A 22,648-nucleotide genomic window follows, 5' to 3' on the forward strand; every position below is an offset into this window, starting at 1 on the left:
ATGAAATTGAAAAGCATTCTAAGTAGCATTAACTTGAGCATATTAATGTCAGTAGCAAATAGGTCATTACTAATTCTGATTTTTTCCACCAAATTATATATTCAGATACACACTGAAAGATACTTTGCACCTTATTTGTTCCTTTCTCAATGAATCCATAGTCGACAGAGTGAATCACTTTTTTGTAGTTCCACGGTAGTCTCATTTTTCTATCTCTGTTGTGGGATTTACCTCACCAAACTGTACTTTATCCATGTATTTAATTCTGCTTTCCCAATGAAAGTGTGCCCTCTTCTGAATGGGATCCCTGTTTTTGGATCTCCAGCACCTGACACAGTGCCTGGCATAGAGGTGGCACTGTTTGTCAAATAGATGAATGTAGGCATGAATGGATTCCTGTGGAACACTTGCAAAGGACTGTGTTGAGCAGGAGCAAAGAAATCACACCTTTAAATTCTCAGCACACTTATCTGACCTGTACATTTCTTTGGTCACTTATTTTGTGTCTTATTTTATATGTATTTGTTGTACCTACCAAACTGTGAACTTCTTCAGGGTAAGATTCATGTCTGAATCACTTCTGCACCGGTATCAAGGTGCCTGGCATAAAATACGTGCCAGGAACATAGAACATGAATTACTTGCTTTGCAACCAGCAACCTTGGCATCATTTGTGCTTCTCAAACTTATATGTGCACAAGTGTCATCTTGTTAAGATGCAGATCCAAATTTAAAAGATTGAAGTGAGCCAGAGAGGCTGCAGTATCTAAAAAGCCGTCAGCTGATGCCCAAGCAGCTGGTCTGAGGACCACACTTTGACTATTAATCTCACTACATCAATAGTTCTGGACCGTAGTTGCATATTAGGACCTTTTTGGAAGATATTTAAAGTAGAAAGAGAAAGAAAGAAAGAAAGAAAGAAAGAGAAAGAGAAAGAAAGAAAAGGAAAAGAAAAAAGAAAAACTGAAAAAAAAAGTACTGAAGTCTGGGTCTCACCCCTCAAAAATTATTTTTTTTAATTTTTTTAATGTTTATTTATTTTTGAGGGAGAGAGAGAGACAGGCAGAGCGTGAAGTGAGGGCGGGGGTCCAGAGAGAGGGAGAAACAGAACTTGAAGCAGGCTCCAGGCTCCGAGCTGTCAGCACAGAGCCCAACGCGGGGCTCGAACTCAGGAACCAGCCGTGAGATCATGACCTGAGCCAAAGTCAGACGCTTAACCGACTAAGTCACCCAGGTGGCCCCCCTCAAAAATTCTGATTTAGTTTATTTACAGTCTCCATGCTATAAGTAGCAAGGATCTAGAGTTAACAGAGCTTTACATATACAAAAAGGAAAACAATCAGAACTCTTCTTAAATTAAGTTGCGGAGAATACCTGAATAACTCTTTTAAGGAAAGTAATGTCACACAATCTCAAATTCCGAAGTGTCGTTAGTCTCCGAGCGACAGAGACCCCGCCCCTGCCAGTCCTTGATACGCCCCTCCAGCGAGACTTTGCCCCGCCTCACCACGCCCATCACCGCCTGGCCTTCCTTCTCTACGGGGTCGACTTCCGGCGTGGTTTGTCACGTGCCCGGAAGTGGGAAGTGGTGGCGGAACGGCTGCTCCCTGGTCACGGCTAAATTGACGGGCTCATCCTAGTAGCGGTGGCCGTCGGGGCCTTGTCCTGTCTCCGTCTTGGAGGACCCGCCTCGGCACAGCCGGGCTCGGTCCAGCCTTGTGGTAAGCCCTGGGCCGCGGCTGCCCGGTAGTTCCGTCGGCGCGGAGAGACTAGCAGACAGGCGGGCGCCAAGGTCTGAGGCAGCGTTTCAGCCCAGCTGTTGGCTCCGCGTCTGGGGTCGGGTACCTCTCACTCTTCTGGCCTCCCTTTCGCCCCGTGTCTGGGTAAGGCGCAAAGCCAGCTAGGAGCATCCACCAACTCCCTGCTGCCCTGCGGGCTAACCGCAATCCTCAACACATCCCTTCCTGGTTTCATCCATAAGAACCAGATTTCATTTGTGCAAAACGGCCGTGATCGTTTGTGTTTTGGCGTGGACCAGGAGAGGAGGGCGTAACAGTGCCTTCTTTGTCCAAATACACATTTCTTCTAAATCTTTAAGACGCATTCCCCTGTCTCTATGCACAGTTTTCTGGATGACAATACCTCCGTTTGCTGTGTTGTCTCGATAGCGTACGGGGCTCAACCCACGCGGGCACTCACATTGACAAACACTTTGTCACGCTGTGTAATGGTCCAACTGAGTTTAAGGAAACAAGAACCAACACAGTAGGCAGTGGCTGACTGCTTCTGGAACGTGATCAGACGTGGATTCTTTTTTTTTTTTTTTTTTAATTTTTTTTTTTTCATTTATTTATTTTTGAGAGACAGAGACAGCGTGAGCAGGGGAGGGGCAGAGAGAGAGAGTGAGACACAGAATCAGAAGCAGCAGGCTCCAGGCTCCGAGCTGTCAGCACAGAGCCTGATGCGGAGCTTGAACCCACTAACCGTGAGATCATGACCTGAGCTGAAGTCAGAAGCTCAACTGACTGAGCCACCCAGGTGCCCTGAGACGTGGATTCTTAAACCTGGAAAATAGCTTTAGAGGATTTCTAGTGATTTATTCCCTGACTTACACGAAAATACTCTAAAGACTCGACCCTTAGGATGTAAATGCCACGAAGGCACGGCTGTTCTTGTCTTCGTGAACATGTCTGTCATACTCGCTTCTAATCTGGAACACTGCATTGCCCTTAGTAGGCATCAGTATTTGCTGAATAAATAAGGGTGCCATAGTGCTTTTCATTATGCCTAGCTCCTTTATGAGGTATAACCAGTCCTCTCTTGCTTTACACTTACCTTACACTCAGTTGTTGATTTTGTCCAAAGAGGGATGGTGTGGTAAACGTTGGCCACTATCAGCCACTCATTTGACCAGTTTTTATTATTCAGTTCAGGTTATCTCAAGAGGTACTTGCTGACTACCTAAGAAAGAAGACAGAACCTTGCTGGAGCACCTCTTCCTCTCTCTTTCAAGAGAGTTCTTGAGATCTCTAAGCTTATGATCTCATGGACCAATTGGACTGCAAGTGCCTGATTGTTTAGTAAATAGGGAAGTTCCTTAGCAATTGAAAGAAGAGATCAATTTGGATTAAGATGTTTATTGAATCAATTTCATATAAACCATGAAGTGTAATTAGGGTTTGGTTAGATGATATTCCCTGCATGGAAAAGCACCTAAGCAAAGATTTAAAGACTGCACTGAGCAGAGGGCTTGGAGTGGAAGATTTGTATATGGGAACCTTAGGAAAATGTTGAGCGGTGGCATGTTGTGATGAAAGCTATGTTTTAATATTATTTGTTTATCAAGGGTTTGGAGATTGCGGGAGCTTGCAAAGAGATAACCAGATACTGAATTGTTAAATGGACTTGGTTGATGTGAACCTGGATTAGTGTGTTAGCAGTGGGAACAGAAAGGAAGGGTAAATTATATATAGATGAGAAATCAGCAGAACGTGGCAGCAGATTTCGTGCTGACAATGGAGGAGGATAATCAAATATGACAGATTTTGAACCTGGACATTTGCTCACAAATGTGAGTTGGAAAGGGAAATCTTAGGAAAACTATAGTTGTCATGTTATTTGGTGCTATCATTTTGCTTAATTTTGAAATGCCTGCTAGGTCTTTGCCAAGTTCTAAGAATACACAGATGAATAAGGTATGATCTTTTCCTACAAAGAGCTACCTTTAATGTGGGAGAGAATTCAACTAACTAGAAATTATGGTTTGTAAGTGCTATGTTAGCTGAGTAGAGGGGAAGTGTTTGAGAAATATAAAAGGAATTATTCTTCTTGTATGTGTGATTATTTCACAGAAGAGGTGACATTTTAGCAGGATCTTGGAAGAATGGGTTGGAATATTTAGGGGGAAAAGAATACCAGGAAAAGGAAATTGCACGAACAAAGCCCAGAGATAGAAATGTAAAGTGGCCGTTATGCAGTGTATCTTGGACATCGGGTGGAGTAGAGCTTTTAATGCAGTGTCTAGGCCCTAGAACATATTAAGTGATTAGTAACATAGACACAAATTTTTTGCAATAGGTGGAATAGAGGTTAGGATGGGTGAAGATGTAATGAGATGGAGAAGAAAACAATTGGGGAAAATTGGCTTCTATAGCCTCTGCAGGGTAGATGGTGACATCATTTGCAGAGAGGGTGGAGGCTGACAGTAGAGTTGAGAATTGAAGAAGGTGAATAAAGATTTGCAGCACACTGATGGGGAGTAGGAAGGGGTCCTCAAAGGAAGTGTTAAAGGATTGCGAAGCAACACTGAAAGTCTAGCTTTGACTGGATTTAGATACTTGTAATGAATGCAGTGAACATGGACATATGGCCTTCTTGAGTGGTATATGTATCCCATGAGAAGTGGAGAAAAATACAGTTCATGGAAATTGATAAAACATGGTGAACAAGTCCACAGAGTAAGATAATTGAAGGAGACAGTGTGGGTGAATGCTACCTGCAGGCTAAGTGGAAAAGAAATTAAGCTTGGAGAGGCCAGGTAGATGATAACAGGAAGGAGACGTAGGTCAGAAGACTAGAGGCTAAGATGAGGTGAAAAAGGAATGAAAATTGGAAAATGTGATTTTTTGTGAGAAAAGCAATTTTCTGAGTTGGAGCAGAGATCGAAGTTTCACAGATTGAGTAAAGTATAGGTGATAACCTAGCTTCCAAAAATGGCATCATATTGTAAAAATTCATTCTGTGTCATTTATTTCAAACTCATAATTTCTTTGTTTTCCCATATAAAAGGTGTTAGAAGTTAATTTCCTAAGCAAGCTTACCTGTATGAAGTATTACACATTTACATTGGAAATAGTAATATATACACAAATATATATATTTCAAAATAAAGTTGAAAAGACATTTTTAAAAATATCTAACTTAAGTTGATATTTGAAAAAAGACATTGAGTTAAGTGAGAAAAAGGAGGTAAGTGGAAACCTATTTCTTTATGATAGCTTTATTGAGATATAATTCATATGCCATAAAATTTACCCACCTAAGCATATAATTCAGTAGTTTTTAGTATATTCACAAGGTTATATAACCATCAGTACTAATTCAAGAACATTTTCATCACCCAAAAGAAACTCCTTTCTCATTAACAGTCACTCCCCATTTCTCCTTGCTCCTACCCCTAGCAACCATAAATCATTCTGTCTTTATGGGTTTGTCTACTCTGAACATTTCATGCAAACAGAATCATAAAATATGTGGTCTTTTAACTGGCTTCTTGCACTTAGCATAATATTTTCAAGTTTCATCAGTGTTGTAGCATGTATCAGTATTTCATTTCTTTTTAATGACCAAATAACATTCCAATGTGTAGATATTCATTTTGTTGTATCAGTTCATTAGTTGGTGGATATTTGAGTTGTTTCTATGTTTTGTCTATTGCGAATAATACTGCTATGAACATATATGTACAACATTTTGTGTGGATGTATATTTTCAGTTCTCTTGAGTATATACCTAGGAGTGGAATTGCTGGATCATATCGTAATTTTATATTTAACTTTTTGAGGCACTGCCAAACTGTTTTCCAAAGTGGCTGCACCATTTTACAATCACCAACAATGTATGAAAGAGTTCCTTTTTCTCCACATCTTTACCAACACTTGTATTTTTAATTTTAGCCATTCTGGTGGGTATAAAGTGGTAGGTAGATACATATTTGATTTTGGTTTGCATTTACCTAGTGGTTAATGATGCTGAGCATCTTTTCCTGTGCTTATTGGCCATTTGTGTATTTTCTTGGGAGAAATGTCTATTCAGATCCTTTGCTCAGTTTTTAATTGGGTTATTTTTTTTTATTGTTGAGTTATAAGAGCTCTTTATATAGAAAATTTATATTCAAAAATTGAGCATGGGTTTTTTTCTTAAAAAAATTTTTTTTGTATCATAGTATTTGCTAAGCACTTCTAAAGATTTTAAAGTTTGATAACACTGGTTCTCTAATTTCCTTTCCAAACATAAAGCTTTTTATTTTTATGGTATAGGTATGTTGATGTATTAAATCATTCTTCCTATGCTTACTAGCTATAAATAAGATCATTTTTTAAATTACAAATGGGACAATGAAGGACAGAATGATTTTGAGAATAAGCTTAATATCTATACTCTCAATTTTTTTAGCTGATTAAAAATGACAGCAATCAAGCATGCGTTACAAAGAGATATTTTTACACCAAATGATGAACGCCTGCTGAGTATTGTCAATGTCTGCAAAGCAGGAAAAAAGAAAAAGAACTGTTTTCTGTGTGCCACAGGTGGGTATTTAGTAAGAAAAAGCTCTTGTTTGGCATTCTTTTATTGTTTTAGTCCCTAGGGGACTTTTCCTCCTTGTTTTTAAAATTCTCATTGTCTCTATAATTGGAAAAACTGTTGGGCCAACAAACTCATTTTTTTAAATTGTCTTTAATTAAGGGGCGCCTAGGTGGTTCAGTCAGTTAAACATCTGACTCTTGATTTCGGCCCATGTCATGACCTCACACTTCGTGAGATCGAGTTGAGTAGGGCTCTGCACTGACAACACCAAGCCTGTTGGGATTCTCTCTCTCCCTCTCTCTCTGTTCCTCCCTCCCTCGCTGCCCCTCACTGCCCCCCCCCCAAAAATAAATAAATAACTTTTAAAAAATTGTCTTTAATTAAATATTGAGTAGATACCAAAAAATCTATGCCATATATATAAGGTGTGAAGACTAGCCATACAGTGAACATGTGTGCTCACTACCCAGTATAAGAAGAATATTACCATTACCTTTGAAGTGTCCTGTGTGCCCTTTCCATTAAAAAAAAAAAAAAAAAAAAAGTTGTTTTTTGTTTTTTGTTTTTTTTGAGAGAGAGAGAGAGAGAGCACATGAGCTGGAGAGGGGCAGAGAGAGAGAGGGAGAGAATCCTAAGCAGGCTCCAAGCTGTCAGTGCAGAGCCCAATGTGGGGCTCAAACCCATGAAACCATGAGATTATGACCTGAGCTGAAACTAAGAATCCAATGCTTAATTGACTGAGCCACCCAAGCATCCCCTGTGTGCCTTTTCCTAATCCCATTCCCTTTCCTCACTTATTAAGAGGTAACTGGTATCCTGAATTTTGGTTTAGTCTTTCCTTGCTTTTCTTTATCATTTTACTATCTGTCTGTATTTGTTTGTAATCTCAGATAACATATTGTTTAGTTTTGCATTTCTTTGAAATTTGCATGAATTGAATGCTAGTGCATATATTCTTTTGTGACTTTTTCCACTCAGCATTGTGTTCATGACTTTTATTTCCGTTCTTTCATATAACCATAATTCTTTGATTTTCACTCCTATGAGTGTTCTACTCTATGAGAGTACCATTTATTTATACATCCTACTAGTGATGAACATTAGGTTTGTTTTCAGGTTTTACTGTTTAGACAGCCCTTCTGTGAGCATCTTTGTCCTTGTCTCTTAGTGTATACAGGCAAGAAGTTTCTAGGGTAGATACCTAAATGTGTGATTGTTGGATTATAGGTATGTGAATGCTCAACACTACTGTACTACCAGATTTTTTTCAAAAGTAGTTACACTGGCTTTCAATCCCACAAGCAGTGTGTATTTTGTGTTCTTTCCCCACATCCTAGCCAAAACTTGGCTTTGACAGACTTAAGCGTGTGAAATATCTCATTGTGGTTTGAAATTTCATTTCCCTGTTAATAATGAATTGATGAATTAAATCTTTTCATGAGTTTATTGGCCACTTACTTTCCTTGTTTTAGAAATTTGTCTTAAAGCCTTTTGCTCATTTCTCTCTTGTGTTGGTTGTCCTTTTACTAATTTGTACAAGTTCTATATATTTACTGATTTTATATTGGTTATATGCATTCCAGTTTGTGCTTTGTGTATTAGCCTTTTATGATGCCTTTTAATGAAATTTCTAAGTTTAGTAAAATCAAATCAATCTGATCCTTTATGGCTTCCGCTTTTGTTTAAAAATTTTTTCAATGTTTTTGAAAGAGAGAGACAGACAGACAGAGCACAGGCAGGGGGAAGGGGGAGACAGAGGGAGACACAAAATCCAAAGCAGGCTCCAGGCTCTGAGTTGTCAGCAGAGAGTCCAACATGGGGCTTGAACCCAGAAACTGTGAGATCATGACCTGAGCTGAAGTTGGATGCTTAACCAACTGAGCCACCCAAGCGCCCCTCAAATAGAAGTGTTTAAAATATACATGTATGTGTATGTGTGTGTATGTATATATACACACACATACACATACATACATACATATACATACATACACACTTCCCTGGAGTAATAAAAGTATTCTCCTACACTGTATTTTAAGATTTTTATAATTTTGGGGCACCTGGGTGGCTCAGTCGGTTAAGCGTCCGACTTCAGCTTAGGTCATGATTTCACAGTTGATGAGTTCGAGCCCCGCGTCGGGCTCTGTACTGACAGCTCAGAGCCTGGATCCTGCTTTGGATCTGTGTCTGCCTCTCTCTGCCCCTCCCTGCTCACACTCTGTCTCTCTCTCAAACATAAACATTAAAAAAAAATTAAAATTTTTATAATTTTGCCCCTCATGTTTTAGTTTTTAATTTACCTGTGTCCGTGTTTGTAGTGATGAATGTGAGTGTGCCTATTTCTGGGTTCTCTTTTATATCTGGTTTTTATTTTGTCTTGTTTTGATTGTTTATTTTTCCACTTATTTTAGAATCAATTTGATAAGTTCCAGATTTTGTTGGGATTTTAATTAGAATTGTTTTGAATATGTTGTTCAGTTCGAAGAGAACTTGCACTTTCATAATATTGAGTCATTTTGTCAATGGACAGGGTGCAGTTCTCCATTTATCTAGGTCTTCTTAATGCCTTTCAATAAGTTTTAGCGTTTTAAAAATTCTTTTTTTAATGTTTATTTATTTTTGAGAGGGAGAGAGAGTGAAAACAGGGGAGAGGCAGAGAGAGGGAGACACAGAATCTAAGGCAGGCTCCTGGTTCTGAGCTTGACAGCCTGACGCAGGGCTCGAACTCACGAACTGCAAGATCATGACCTGAGCTGAAGTGAGATGCTTAACTGACTGAGCCACCCAGGCGCCCTAGTTTTAGAGTTTTAAAAGGCTTTCAAGAAGTTGTATAGTTTTAAATGTTTTTCACCTATGTTGTATTTATTCCTAGATTTTTTGATACGATCATAAATAATAATTTATTAGCATTAATATATTTTTGAAGTTTATTTTGAAAGAGAGAGAGAGAGTGAGCATGCACATATGAGCAGGGAAGAGGCAGATAGAGGGTGAGAGAATCCCAAGCATGCTCCATGCTGTCAGCCCCAACTCCGGGCTGGATCTCCCAAACTACGAGGCCATGACCTGAGCCAAAATCCAAGAGTTGGATTCTTAACTGACTGAGACGCCCAGGCACCCCAGCATTAATACATTTTTAAGACTTTAATTTTTTAGAGCAGTTTTAGGTTTACAACAAAATTGAGGAAGGAGGTACACACATTTCCCTATACCCCCTGCCCCCACATATGTTTGGCTTCCCCCTTTATCAATACCACTGGCAACATTGGCAATAATTTGTTACCAAGAATGAAGCTACATTGACACATTATAATCACTCAAAGACCATAGTTTCCCTTAGGGTTCACTCTTGATGTACATTGTATGGGTTTGGACAAATGTATAATGGCATGTATCCACCATTGTAATGTCACAGAGTATTTTCACTGCCCTAAAAATCCTGTGTGTTCTGCCTGGTCATCTCTCCCCCAGCCCCTACCCTTTCCAACCACTGTTCTTTTTACTGTTTGCATGGCTTTGCCTTTTCTAGAATGTCATATAGTTGGAATCAGATACTATTTAGCCTGCTCAGATTGGCTTCTTTTACTTAGTAGTATGCATTTACATTTCCTCCATGTATTTTCATGGCTTGATAGCTCATTTCTTTTTAGCACTGAATAATATTCCATTCCTGAGTGTACCAGTTTATTTATCTACTCACCTACTGAAGGATATCTTGACTGTCAATTTGACAATTATGAATAAAGCTACTATAAACACCCATGTGTGGATTTTTGCATGGACCTAAGTTTTCAACTCCTTTGGGTAAATACCAGGGAGTATGATTGCTAGATCATATGGTAAGAATGTGTTTAGTTCTGTAAGAAACCACCAAACTCTCTACCAAAGGGGCTGTACTGTTTTGCAGTCCCACCAGCAATGTTTGAAAGTTGTTCCACATTTTTGTCAGCATTTGGTGTTGTCAGGTTCTAGAATTTGGCCATACTAATAGGTGTGTAGTGGTACCTCGTTGTTTTAATTTTTATTGCCTTGATGAAATATGGTGTTGAGTATCTTTTCATATGCTTATTAGTTATCTGTATATCTTCTTTGGGGAAGTGTCTGTTAAGGTCTTTGGCCATTTTTTAATCTGTTTTTTGTTTTGTTTTCTTGTCAAGTTTTAAGAGTCCTTTGTATATTTTGGATAACATTCCTTTATTAGATGTGTCTTTGGCAAATTTTTTTTTTTTTTTTTTGCAGTCTGTGGCTTGTCTTCTAATTATCTTGATGTTGCCTTTTGCAGAGCAGAAGCTTTTAATTTTATTGAACATTAATACATTTTATTTTTATTTTTATTTTTTTAATTTTTTTTTTTTAACATTTATTTATTTTTGAGACAGAGAGAGACAGAGCATGAACGGGGGAGGGTCAGAGAGAGGGAGACACAGAATCTGAAACAGGCTCCAGGCTCCGAGCTGTCAGCACAGAGCCCGACACGGGGCTCGAACTCACGGACCGCGAGATCATGACCTGAGCCGAAGTCGGCCGCCCAACCGACTGAGCCACCCAGGCGCCCCAAACATTAATACATTTTAAAAATCATTTATTGTTAGCATCTAGAAATAATTGGTTCTTTATGTGGATTTCTGTATCTATCAATCTTGCTAAACTTTCTTATTAATTCTAATAATTTGTCCATAGACTCTTTGTAAATAGTGATATTTTCTTCCTTCCTCTATAGTCTTTATATTTTTTATTTATTTTTGTTACTTTTGTCTGCTGGTTAGGACCATCAATACAGTGATCTCAAAGGGATTATCATATATGATAATTGCGGTTTTTTTGTAGCTATCCTTGACGGTACTAGGGAAGTTCCCTTCTATTCCTGACTTCTTACTTTTTTTCTTTTTGATTTTTTATCATGAATGGATGTTCAGTTTTATCAAATGCTTTTTCAAATCATTGAGATTATCATATACTTTTCTTCCTTAATTTGTTAGTGTGGTGAGTAATGGTACTTGGTTTTTCAAATAATAAATTGAGTTATTGGAGTAACCTAACTCAGTGATGATGTACTATATGCCATCTATTATAGCATATATTATTTTTTTATGCACCACTAAAAAATGCTGCAATATTACTTCGATTGTTAAGACATATTCTGATTTCAGAGATGTTAAAATGTGGGAAAAAATGTACATCTCACACTTGGTAAAATATTATTTTTTGTATATGCCCCTGGATTAAGTTTGCCAATGCAGTATTTATTCATAATTATTTGTACATTTGTAGTTATAAGATTTTTCACCCATGTTCATTAGTGACATGGTCTTGTAATTTTCTTTTGTATACTGTCTTTGGCCTTGCAACCAAAGTCATAAGGTAAGTCGGGAGTGTTCCCTTGTTTTTTGTACAGTGGAATAGTTATGTGCATTTGGAATGTTTCCGTGGAAAGCTTGGCAAAAGATACCAGTAAAACTGTGTTAGACTAAGTTTTGGGGGAGAGATTTTTCACTTCACTTTCTTTAGTGGTTGTAGATTTTCTATTCTTAAGTCATTTTTGGTAATTTACATTTTTTAGAGATTTAACCACTTCATCTAAATTTTTTAATGTATTGGTATTCACTCCAATCCATCCAGTATTCTGCTGCTAGAGTAATTTTTAGAAACAAGTTAGAGCAGGTCATTTCCCCAATTAAAATCCTCTAAGAGCACCCCTACAACCTCAGATAAAGGTCCTTTGTGATCTGAACTTTCATCTTTTTTGGTAACTTTGTTTCCATCCACTTTATTACATGTATAATCCATATGAACTACTTATTGTTCTCTGAATTGGTGTTATGCTCTTTCAAGCCCCTTTGGCTTTATGTATGGCAGTCATTCTTTAGAGCTTTTTTTCTTTAAAAAGTTTATTCATTTGTTTTGAAAGAGAGAGAGTGAGCACATGTGTTCAGGAGGGGCAGAAAGAGAGAGAGAAAGAGAGAGAATCCCAAGCAGGCTCTGCACTATCAGCATGGAGCCCGATGTGGGACTCGAACTCATAAACTGTGAGATCATGACCTGAGCCGAAATCAAGTGTCAGATGCTTAACTGACTGAGCCACCCAGGCACCACTAGGACTCTTTTTATCTACCTCATACTCTTCCTTCAAAACTGGTCTGAAGCTTTACTTCTCAAGGAATCTGCCTCTCTCTGACCCTGTCGTCTGAGATTTAGATGTTCCTTTTATACTTTGTGCATCCCTCAGTCATAGCGTGTGTTAGGAAATACTACTCCTAACTGGTTTAACATAATATATAATACTGGTTTAGTATCATGTACAGGCACCTGACAACTGTATTTGCAATGAGTAAATGAATGGATGAAGAATAAGTGAGTGACTATTTCTAGTGAAAGTATGTTTTACTCAACAGTGACAACTGAACGCCCCGTGCAGGTGAAGATGGTCAAAGTCAAGAAATCCGACAAAGGAGATTTCTACAAAAGGCAGATTGCTTGGGCCCTTCGAGACCTTGCTGTGGTAGATGCCAAGGATGCTATTAAAGTACGTTTTTCTTAGTTCTTTGACCTGTGTTCAAAAAGTGTCTTTCATCTTATAACATAGTATTATGTCTTCTAAGATAACCTACATTTCTTGTTTTGTGACCCTCTGCTCTACCAACTAAGCCGGAATTAGTTTAAAATGTATCATTAAATCTTTCATTTCCCACACCTCAGTCTCAAGCAACTAAATAAAAACGTATGTATGTTTCATTGTTTTTACTTTTTTTGAGCTACAATTATGTTTGTGCACAAGTTATGTAAACTGGAGCAAAATAACTAGGTGTTTCTATATTTAGATTAGATTATAGATTTATATAGATTTATATAGATTATATATTTAGTATAAAGTCCATATATAAGTACACCTTTTAAAGTGTCGTGTGAGTGGGTTTTTAAAAACCTTCATTGTTTTGGTAAAACTTAGTTCAAAATGGTGTATAATACTATAACCAAAGTGAATCTTTCTTAGTCTTCACAAATTAATGTAAAATCATCATCTGAGGCAACCAGGCTGGCCTTTTGAGACCATGTTTTCATATTTGTGGCTCAAGTAAAGGAAGCAATAGTGAGTTAAACACCTTATTTTAAGGAACTTAAAGACTAAGATATAAGAATGTAAATATTACACTTCTCACTTAAGCCACACTCAAACTTTAAGAAAGTTGAATAAGGTGACAGTCATGTGAAAGGACCACATTTATTTCCGACAAGTCAAGGCTTTTCACAGCAATACCCTTTTTTCAAAGAAACCAAGCGGAGCTCTTCTGGTTAAGTTAGGTTTTCCTTCCTCCTCAGCCTCTCTAACCTTGCCCCTCATCTTCCTCTGCAACCAAAGGCACCTCCAGGGATCTGGGAAATGTTTTGTGATGGGCTGATAGCAAGGCTTACATTAATGTAATTTCAGATGCCCTTTGATTTAACCCTTCCAGTCTCACACATTTATTTTTAAAAGGTCCAGAGATATAAAAGCTACCTCCGTAGAGTAATCCAATATAAAATAAAAGTCTGACTTTGTCCTTATCCTGGGACAGACTTCTGGGGAACTAAAATCTGGACAAAATGACAGGCAGTTGAGTCAGGTGCAAAATACTTTTTAAATGAAGCAAAAACAATTTCAGGGGAGCTTCATGTATCTAAAATATGCAATTCAGAATTCAGATTTCTAACATATGTAGAGAATGCCTTTCTATAAGTATTTTAGGCACAGTGGGCCATTGCTTTATCCCTAAGGGGCACCCAAAACACTTCAATAAACTATTTAATAAATTCTGTTACCATGGGAAAAGATCAAGAGTAGAGACTTTTTTGGTAGGTTTCTGGTTAAGAGAAAATACTGTAAGGGCTTTTTAGAAATGCGTCTTTATTAAAGAGGCTTTTTCCTTCAATAGTTTTGCACTTTATAACCCCATTGACTTGCATAATTCACTAACATTGCTGATGCTTATTTGAATGCTTTCTCACAGCTGATGCCTCATTGCTCACTTTCTTAATGGATTTTTTTTTTCATTTTATGTAGGCACCTTGGCGTGTGTACACTATATATGGATATAAAACATAAAATTTTTATACATAGCCTAACATTAGCCATTTAGTGTCACACATTGATTTGTGTGAGTGTTGCCACTGGAGCACTCAGCTTCTTTTATGGCATTATGGGAAATATTCCCAGGGAAGAGATCATTTCCCATCAAGTTTTGGATTAGTTGCCAATACTCTTAGGTTTTTTTATAAGTAATAATGCAATTACCTCTTCATTATAAATGCCAATTTTTTATCTTTTGATGCTCCAATTCTGCTTATTGATCTAATTAGTAGTTCCATGCTTCCATAATGCTATTGTTGTACCAGCTCAAGTCCTGATACCTAAATTATCCCAAGTTTTCACAGTGAAACTCTGATATAACTTCACTTACCTTTTAGGCATTTATTTACATTTTGTCCTTTCGTATTTGAATTAATTGAATATTTTATTATCTTCTCGTAGAACATTAAGAACATTTGAATCTATTTTTTAATTCCTTGGATGTGAAGAACAGCATACATCCATATGTTTTCATCTTTTATATGACAGGTGATTCTACATTCAAGGGAGAAATAGTAGGCTGGTATGAAGTCACTGCTGCAATGAGGCTTAAGAAATAGAGAGAGCATGGTGCACTTCTCTCACAAGAGTTGAGTTTCTTTGTCATTTGAAAGAACTTCCAGGCTAACCAGAACTTTTTATTTTTGAGGCACCTTTAATTATTCTCTATTTTCAAAATTGAGAACTGAATCAGTCCATGCTTTTCATCTCATTTGTTCTCGGAAACCACACTGGGATGTAGATTGTACTTTTTCTCACATGTTGTGTATATAGAAGATACATTCTTTACGAAGGATTTAGTGTCAAATTACAGTTATGAATAATAGTGCATTATCAAAGCATAGGTATGACTCTAAAATCCCATAGGCAATTTAAAAAGAAAAATTATGACCACATCAAAATTGGAGACCATTGTCACCTCATAGACTAGGAAGCTGGGACACAGAGCTTTACCATCTTAAACTTCCACTCATATACTTCAGGGGCATAGGAAGGAAATTACTAAAACACTGTGTTGTTTTTTTTATCCAGCTTCTTTTGGGAGGTAAACAAAGTTTTTCCTATAAATTGAATTCTCTGAATCATTCTCTGTAAGTCACTTGGCTGATTTTTAATGGTGATTTTTTTTCTTTAAGAACAGCTTCAGCTTTTCATTTTATTGAATGTCAATTTTATAATAATGAAAAAGGGATATGACCAAAAAAAAATATCTTTTGTATATTTTTATTTCAGGAAAATCCTGAATTTGATTTACATTTTGAAAAAATATATAAATGGGTTGCCAGCAGCACTGCTGAAAAGAATGCATTTATTTCATGCATTTGGAAATTGAATCAGCGATATCTCCGGAAGAAAATTGATTTTGTCAACGTTAGCTCACAGCTCTTGGAAGGTAAAGTGAAATAAAAATGTATATGTAAAATCAAGTATATCTACAAGTGTATATATAATTTGACATTACTCAAAATTATTAGAACACTGATTTACCTTATATTGCGAAGGAAATGAAAAATAACTTTTCTTATTGCATAAGTGATACTTATTCATTATAGAAATTGATACATTAACTAAATAAAAATCACTTATAAACTTAATCCTCAGAGATAACTGCTGTTAGCGTTTTGTTAGTCTCCTAATGTTTTTTCTATGCATGTTTAAAAACACTTTTAAAATAAGGAAATTCACATTCTGTTTTCTAACATACTTTTTTTTATAATGAACATTTTTCATGTTATTAAATACATTATTTTTAGTGGTACCATAGTATTCCATTTCATGGATATACCATAATTTATTTAATCATTTATTTTAAAATTTCCAAATTTTGCTTACTTTAAACAGCTTTGACATGAATATCCTTGTAGCTGTATTTTTGTGCAGAGTGTACTTATAGTAATCAAGAACACAACTTGAGTCAGACTGATTGGGCTTAAATCCTGGTTTTGTTACTTACCAATTATGTGACCTTAGGTTATTCTATGTTTCAATTCTCTTTATCTCAGAAATAGAGATAGTAATAGTATCCTCCCTGTAGTGTTGTTGTGAGGACTGAGTGACTTAACATATGAACATGATGAGAACAATGTGAGGTATATAGTAAGTGCTCAATAAATAGTAGCTATTATTATTATATTATCAGGGTAAAATTCTTAGACATGAGTTAAATAGGATATTTTTGATCAGTGTTTCTTCAGGGATGTTACTATGGATTATTTTGTGTTATAAGACAAAAACTCTACTGTTACGTATTAAAAGTGTACAGTAAGATTTTATTATTTTAAAATTTCTTTCATAAAGACATAAACATTGTAAGAACATGGTTCTCTATGCTTTGGGGATACAATCTGTGTTGTATTCTTTATCTCAAAGAAAGCAGTTGAAATAACAGCCAGTATGCAGGTCAAAGTTGTTTCTCCTCTTTATTGATGAAAAAACAGATTTGTCCTGCATAATATATATTAGAAAGAATATTTAGATTTGTCCTAAGCTATATATTAGCATTTTAAAATAGGACCTTCATTCTGTTTGGTTGAAACATCTGAAGTAGCCAATATTCAACCATTTTGACCTATTAAAAACAGCAGCCTCAGATGCTTCAAACTGTTCATTTACTTAGCCACTTGCCTCTGTCTTTTCCCTATTCTGTTTTACTTCTTCCTTTTCTGTTTGTGGATATTTCCTCTGAAATATAGTACTGTATTCTTTCCCAACACTTAGTAATTAGTAAGCCCGTTACTGCTTTCAGGTTTGATGCTTGAAACTGGCAGAGGCAAGTCACATCTGTTAGGTCTTGTGCTACGCCCACCAGTAGGGCCCCTGTGTAGGAGCCGGCAGGGCTGGCATCTCACCAACATTAGACCCCAGTGTCTTGGCAGTTGAGTATGTTGAGGGAATGACCATCAAGAAATAGATGGTAATTTTTCATTCCTTGAATAGTGGTTTAATTTGTTTTGAGTGGCATTTATTTATTTATTTAGCCATTTCAGGTTGAACAATTTGATGAGGGAATGATTTCTATTCTGTTTTTAATTGTTGTGTATCTCCAGAAGTTATTCATTGCCTACGATGTGTTTTAAACCAATACATTTCATTGAGGCAATGGTATGGGAAAATATGTATGCTACCTGGTTTCCCTTATTAAGAAATATTACCATAATCAGTGAGAAGAATATTGCTGTTTTTTAGAACGAGGTGTCTAGCTTTTTAAAAAAAAAAGGCGTTTAATTTTTTAGGGCCTAAAACAGTGTAGACATTTTCATATTTATAAAAGTTATCCCTAATTCAGATCAGTTTTAGGAATACTGTGAAGATCCTTAAGGATCTCATTTTGAAAATCATTTCCTGTAAACCAATTAACTGTTGCTTTGGTTTAGTGGAGTTCAGAAAATATCTTTTATTAATGTTTGCACACTTGTTTTAATGTTTTAAAGAATTTTTAAATCATAGCCGTTGATTCCCATTAAAATAATAAACGTGTCTAAGCTTTGGATGATATTAGAAAACAAATAAGAAATTATCACCATCTACTTTTAAGAGATAAATAATCATCCAAGTAAGATTTCATTGTGAATTCTAGCAGTGTTGACTTTAGTGGTTTTTTATTGGTGACAATTGAACGTTTATGCTAGTAAGTGGGGCTTCTCAGCAGAAGGTTTTTAAAGGAGGATTTTGTTAGCAGTTGAAGTAGAGTCAAGTTTTTGTTGGCTTTTTCTTTTTCATTATTGTAACCAGATTTTTTAAAAAAATCTTTGACTTGAATCCTGAAAAGCCAGTTTGAACTGATATCTCATGTGGTTTTTTAAAAAATTGTTCTAATCTCGTCTTTTCTAACAGTGTTTTATGACTAATCTATTGTGAGGGAATGTCTGGGTAAAGTTTTTGGGCCTTGAGTGAAAATAACTAGACTAAATGCATGAGTCACAGCTGACCTAAAAATAATTCCCAGGAAATGATCTATTTCCCAGTTTTCTCCAAGGACTAGTCAGTGCTATGTCTTAAAAGAAAGAAAATAGAAACATAAATTTATTTTTAGTCAATATCAGAAAAATAATGAGGGAATTAACTCTGGAAATTTAGCTTCTATGGATCTTTTCACTTTGTAGTTGATTTGGACATTGTCTTTTAAACTTCAAGGTATCAGAAGTTCAAATGAAATATGGGTAGTATTTAAAAATTTTAAACCTGTATACTTTTCTACCCAGCTAATATTCTTTGCTTACTTTCCTCTGCTTTTTTCATACCTTTTTACTCTCCAGAACTGCCTAAAGTTACAGAAGGTGCGTAACACCTTTTCTTCTTATTCTATTCCATATATTTTTACTACTTGCCATTGTTATGTACTGTTGTTTGCATATTTTATGAAATTGTGCATAGGGACAAGTTTATTACCACAAAATCCATATAGTAATAAAATTAATGATAGGATTCATTATTGACCTCCAAAGGACTATTTCATGGAAGAGAAAAATGCTTCTGAAGCCGTTATGATCACTTAAAATATTTGTTTATTTTAAATATCCACTTGTGTAAGGAGCTGTACAGAATGATTTGGGCAGTTCCTGCCCCCTAGTGGCTAATAAACTGTCAGATATGACAATTTAGCATTTCTACAGTGAACTAAAATGGACTTGTTCAGAGGACAAGGAGCTAAGTGATGCCTGTCTGAAGAACTTATATACTGTAATCTGTAATTGCCTGTACCAAAAGTTTTATTCCCCTCCTTTTTTTTTTTCTGGGACATTATCTAAGTCTGCCAAATTATTTTTCTTAGGAGTAAATCATTTATTACTTTGAATTGGTTGTTTTTTTCTAGAACAAATTAACATATGCCAAGTCATGCTGAATATAAATATTCATTTTCATACAAAATAATGAATATTTAAAGTGTCCAGAGGTTGTGATTTAAATTGTGTCCCGTTAAGTTTATGAAAATCAGTAGCTTTATTTAGAGTTTTATTTGAGAAGTAAAAAAAAAATTTTTTTTCACTTTACCTCTCCTGACCTCAAGCTTTACATAAAATTCCACTAGCTGACTGTATTTTGTCAAAAAATTGAATTAGAACATTTATCCAGAAGACATCCCACATTTCACCTCTTGGTCTTTTGTTAAGACATGAAGACCATTTAAATTTTTGTAATTTCAAATAGCCATATTATTGTTGCTCTTGTTCCTACAGACGTGTTGAGAATGTTTTTATACCTGATCTTTAGAAATTTTATCAATGCATATGAAAATTTTTTAAACAAAGAAAAGGAAAATTCAGTTAATATTTTCAATACCCAAAATGTGAATGCATTTTTCATTTCAATTAAAATTTATTTGAAAAAAAAAAAAACATAATAAGGACAAAAAGAGCAGAAGAAAAATGTTACCCAGGGGAAAAAAAGGAAAGGAAATTTTTTTTATGTGTCCTATATTCATAATCATTGTTTTATTAGTGCAACAACCACCTCACATAGGAAAAATAGATTGGGCACATGTTTTGTTTCTGGTTTTGTATTTATTTTTTTTTAGTTTAATTATATTTGGGGAAATTGTACTAAAGCCTGTTCTAACACTTACAAGTGAGTGAATTAGACTGCATGCTTTGTATTTGTTATAATAATTGTTATAGTAAACATTATATTAACATATGCAGTCTTTCATAAAAATAAGAGGTTTTTTTTTAATATTCTAAATCATTTTTTCCTATTTTTCAGCCATTAAATGTGACCTGTGCTTATAACTGACTATAAGTACCATGTTACTGTCCTTCCTACTTTTTTACTACTTAATTTTTTATTTTTACCCTTTTAAAGAATCTGTTCCAAGTGGAGAAAATCAGAGTGTGACAGGAGGTGATGAAGAAGTAGTAGATGTTTACCAAGAGTTAAATGCAAGAGAAGAGCAGGATATTGAAATAATGATGGAAGGCTGTGAATGTGCAATCTCTAATGCTGAGGCCTTTGCAGAAAGGTTGTCCAGAGAGCTACAGGTGCTAGATGGGGTAAGACTTTTTTACAGTCTGTGAGTGAATGATGTGTAGTGGATTGAGAAGACTGGGGATGTTCAAATTCTACTGCCTTAGTACTTAAGCCTTTATAATGTGATTATTGCCATCTTTCTCTGTAAGCACATTACCAGATGCCATGTGTCTCACTGTTCTTGTTCAAAAGACAGAAGCATTCCTATTAGTCAGGCTAGTGAAGGTAGTTGGCTGAGGTTCATGATTTGGGGGTGGCTCTTGACATGAAGTGATGGAAGTAAAAAGTAGCCAACCAGAAACAACTTGGGGGTTGCTTCCCCCCAGTCTCTGAAACACCACAGAACAGTCCAGTGCAAAAGAGTAGCATTTTTGTGGTTTGGAAAAAAAATAGGTACAAATTAGAAATAGAAAAATTAGGGGCACATGGGTGGCTCAGTTGATTGAGCATCGGACTTCAGCTCAGGTCATGATCTCATAGTTCACGAGTTCAAGCCTCGCATCAGGCTCTGTGCTGACAGCTCAGAGCCTGGATGGAGCCTGCTTTGGATTCTGTGTCTCTGCTGCCACTCATGTTCTCTCTCAAAAATAAATAAACATTAAAAAAAAAATAGAAAAATTAGGTTAAGATAAATCATTTCATTTACCCAAAAGGAGCAGAATAAGTGTAGTGAAAACAAGAGAGCCAGGGAAAAAGGGTGTTTGGCTGCTCTGCTAAAATGTTTTAGGATAGCTCTTTTTAATTTGCATGCATGGTTTCTGAGTCAATAAACTAAATGCGCATCTTTAGAAAGTAAGGAGCTAAAAGATATAGCTAAAAATAACACCACTAATGTGAGAAAAATCTAACAGAAGACCATGTGGTATTTTTTGTTTTGTGTACACAAAGTAAGCATTTAAGAAAAACCCTCAGAGAATGAGGAATATTTTAAAAGCTTAAAGAATTTGGGCATTTTATATATGAAAGGTACAAAATTTATGAGATTACATGAATAGTCCAAGTTTATAAAATTCACTTGAAGCAAAGCCTAGAAGAAACTTCAAGATGTTAAAGTGGAAATTGTCCTGGACAGGTTCAAGCCCCAGGTCTGCTACTTAAGAGATATATTCGATGGCTCTGTACTCTGATGACTCTTACAGTTGGGCTGTACTTATAGTTGAATTATTATGAATAGCTTATAAAATAATATGTGTGAAATTACAACATACCAACTGTGGAATGAAATTCTTTTCATCCTTGTCCAAGTTTTTTGCTCATACCATGTTACCTGCTTTCTTAATGTGGCTTGGTGGTTTATGTTTTTTCTTTTTTTTTCTTTTTGTAATGTTTGTTTATTTTTGAGCGACAGAACATGAGTGGGGAAGGGGCAGAGAGAGAGAGGGAGACACAGAATCCAAAGCAGGCTCCAGTCTCTGAGCTGTCAGCACAGAGCCCAACGCGGGGCTCAAACTCACAAGCTGTGAGATTATGACCTGAGCCGAAGTTGGATGCTTAAACTGACAGATCCACCCAGGCGCCCCTGGGTTTTATTTTCTAATTAATATTGCATATATGTTCCAAGTTATCATATTGTTTCCAATTTTATTTTGGATTTGACAGCTTCCATATTTCAAGAAATTTAGAATCAATTAGTCAGAATCACTTAGAAAACAATGATAAGGGGATGGTGGTTTGTTACTGTTTTGCCCAGGGAAAAAAATATACAGTAGTTGCAAATGAAAGAGAAAAGAGGGGCGCCTGGGTGGCTCAGTCAGTCAAGCAGCCCACTTCAGCTCAGGTCATGATCTCACAGCTCGAAGGCTCATGAGTTCAAGCCCCACGTTGGGCTCTGTGCTGACACCTCAGAACCTGGAGCCTGCTTCCGATTCTGTGTCTCTCTCTCTCTCTCTGCCCCTCCCCTGCTTGCTCTCTGGCTGTCTGTCTCTCTCAAAAATAAATAAACATTTTAAAAAAATTTAAAAAAAAAAGAAAGAGAAAAGAAAGACGATAGAAGGAGCTATCTTATGGATATATAGTCTCTGGTCATGTGGTCTTATGGTTGTGGCTCTTCCACATTCTGTAAGTACTAATTGTACTATAGTTATAGATTAGTTCTGTGTATCCTCCAAAGACTGGTATACCACTGCTACCCTCTTGACCAAGGTATTACACAGGTGATTATGCTTTTTTTTTTTAGCATTTTACAAAAATGTTAAGAAGTATAGAAAATTTAGCTAGTGGAATTGGAAGAAGTGTCAGAACTGGGAATATATCAGCACTGATGATACATTGTGG

At 36.2% G+C, this 22,648-nt stretch overlaps 1 protein-coding gene across 5 annotated transcripts in view; it reads left to right on the top strand.

Annotated features, from left to right (window-relative positions):
- Nucleotides 1-1,505: 1,505 nt before the first annotated feature.
- Nucleotides 1,506-22,648, top strand: part of EXOC1 (exocyst complex component 1) — a 62,488-nt gene continuing 41,345 nt past the window's right edge. Inside the window, exons 1-6 of one of the 5 annotated variants that reach the window (XM_049630483.1) lie at nt 1,506-1,883; nt 6,175-6,308; nt 12,699-12,829; nt 15,644-15,803; nt 18,667-18,687; nt 20,210-20,397. In XM_049630483.1, the coding sequence (XP_049486440.1) occupies nt 6,185-6,308; nt 12,699-12,829; nt 15,644-15,803; nt 18,667-18,687; nt 20,210-20,397 (624 nt within the window). In that variant the 5' untranslated portion in view covers nt 1,506-1,883; nt 6,175-6,184. The remainder of the gene's footprint in view (nt 1,884-6,174; nt 6,309-12,698; nt 12,830-15,643; nt 15,804-18,666; nt 18,688-20,209; nt 20,398-22,648) is intronic. The other 4 variants (XM_049630482.1, XM_049630485.1, XM_049630484.1 and 1 more) reach the window with 4 other exon arrangements.

Source organism: Panthera uncia, chromosome B1, assembly GCF_023721935.1.
Source record: "Panthera uncia isolate 11264 chromosome B1, Puncia_PCG_1.0, whole genome shotgun sequence".
Classification (NCBI taxonomy): Eukaryota; Metazoa; Chordata; class Mammalia; order Carnivora; family Felidae; genus Panthera; species Panthera uncia.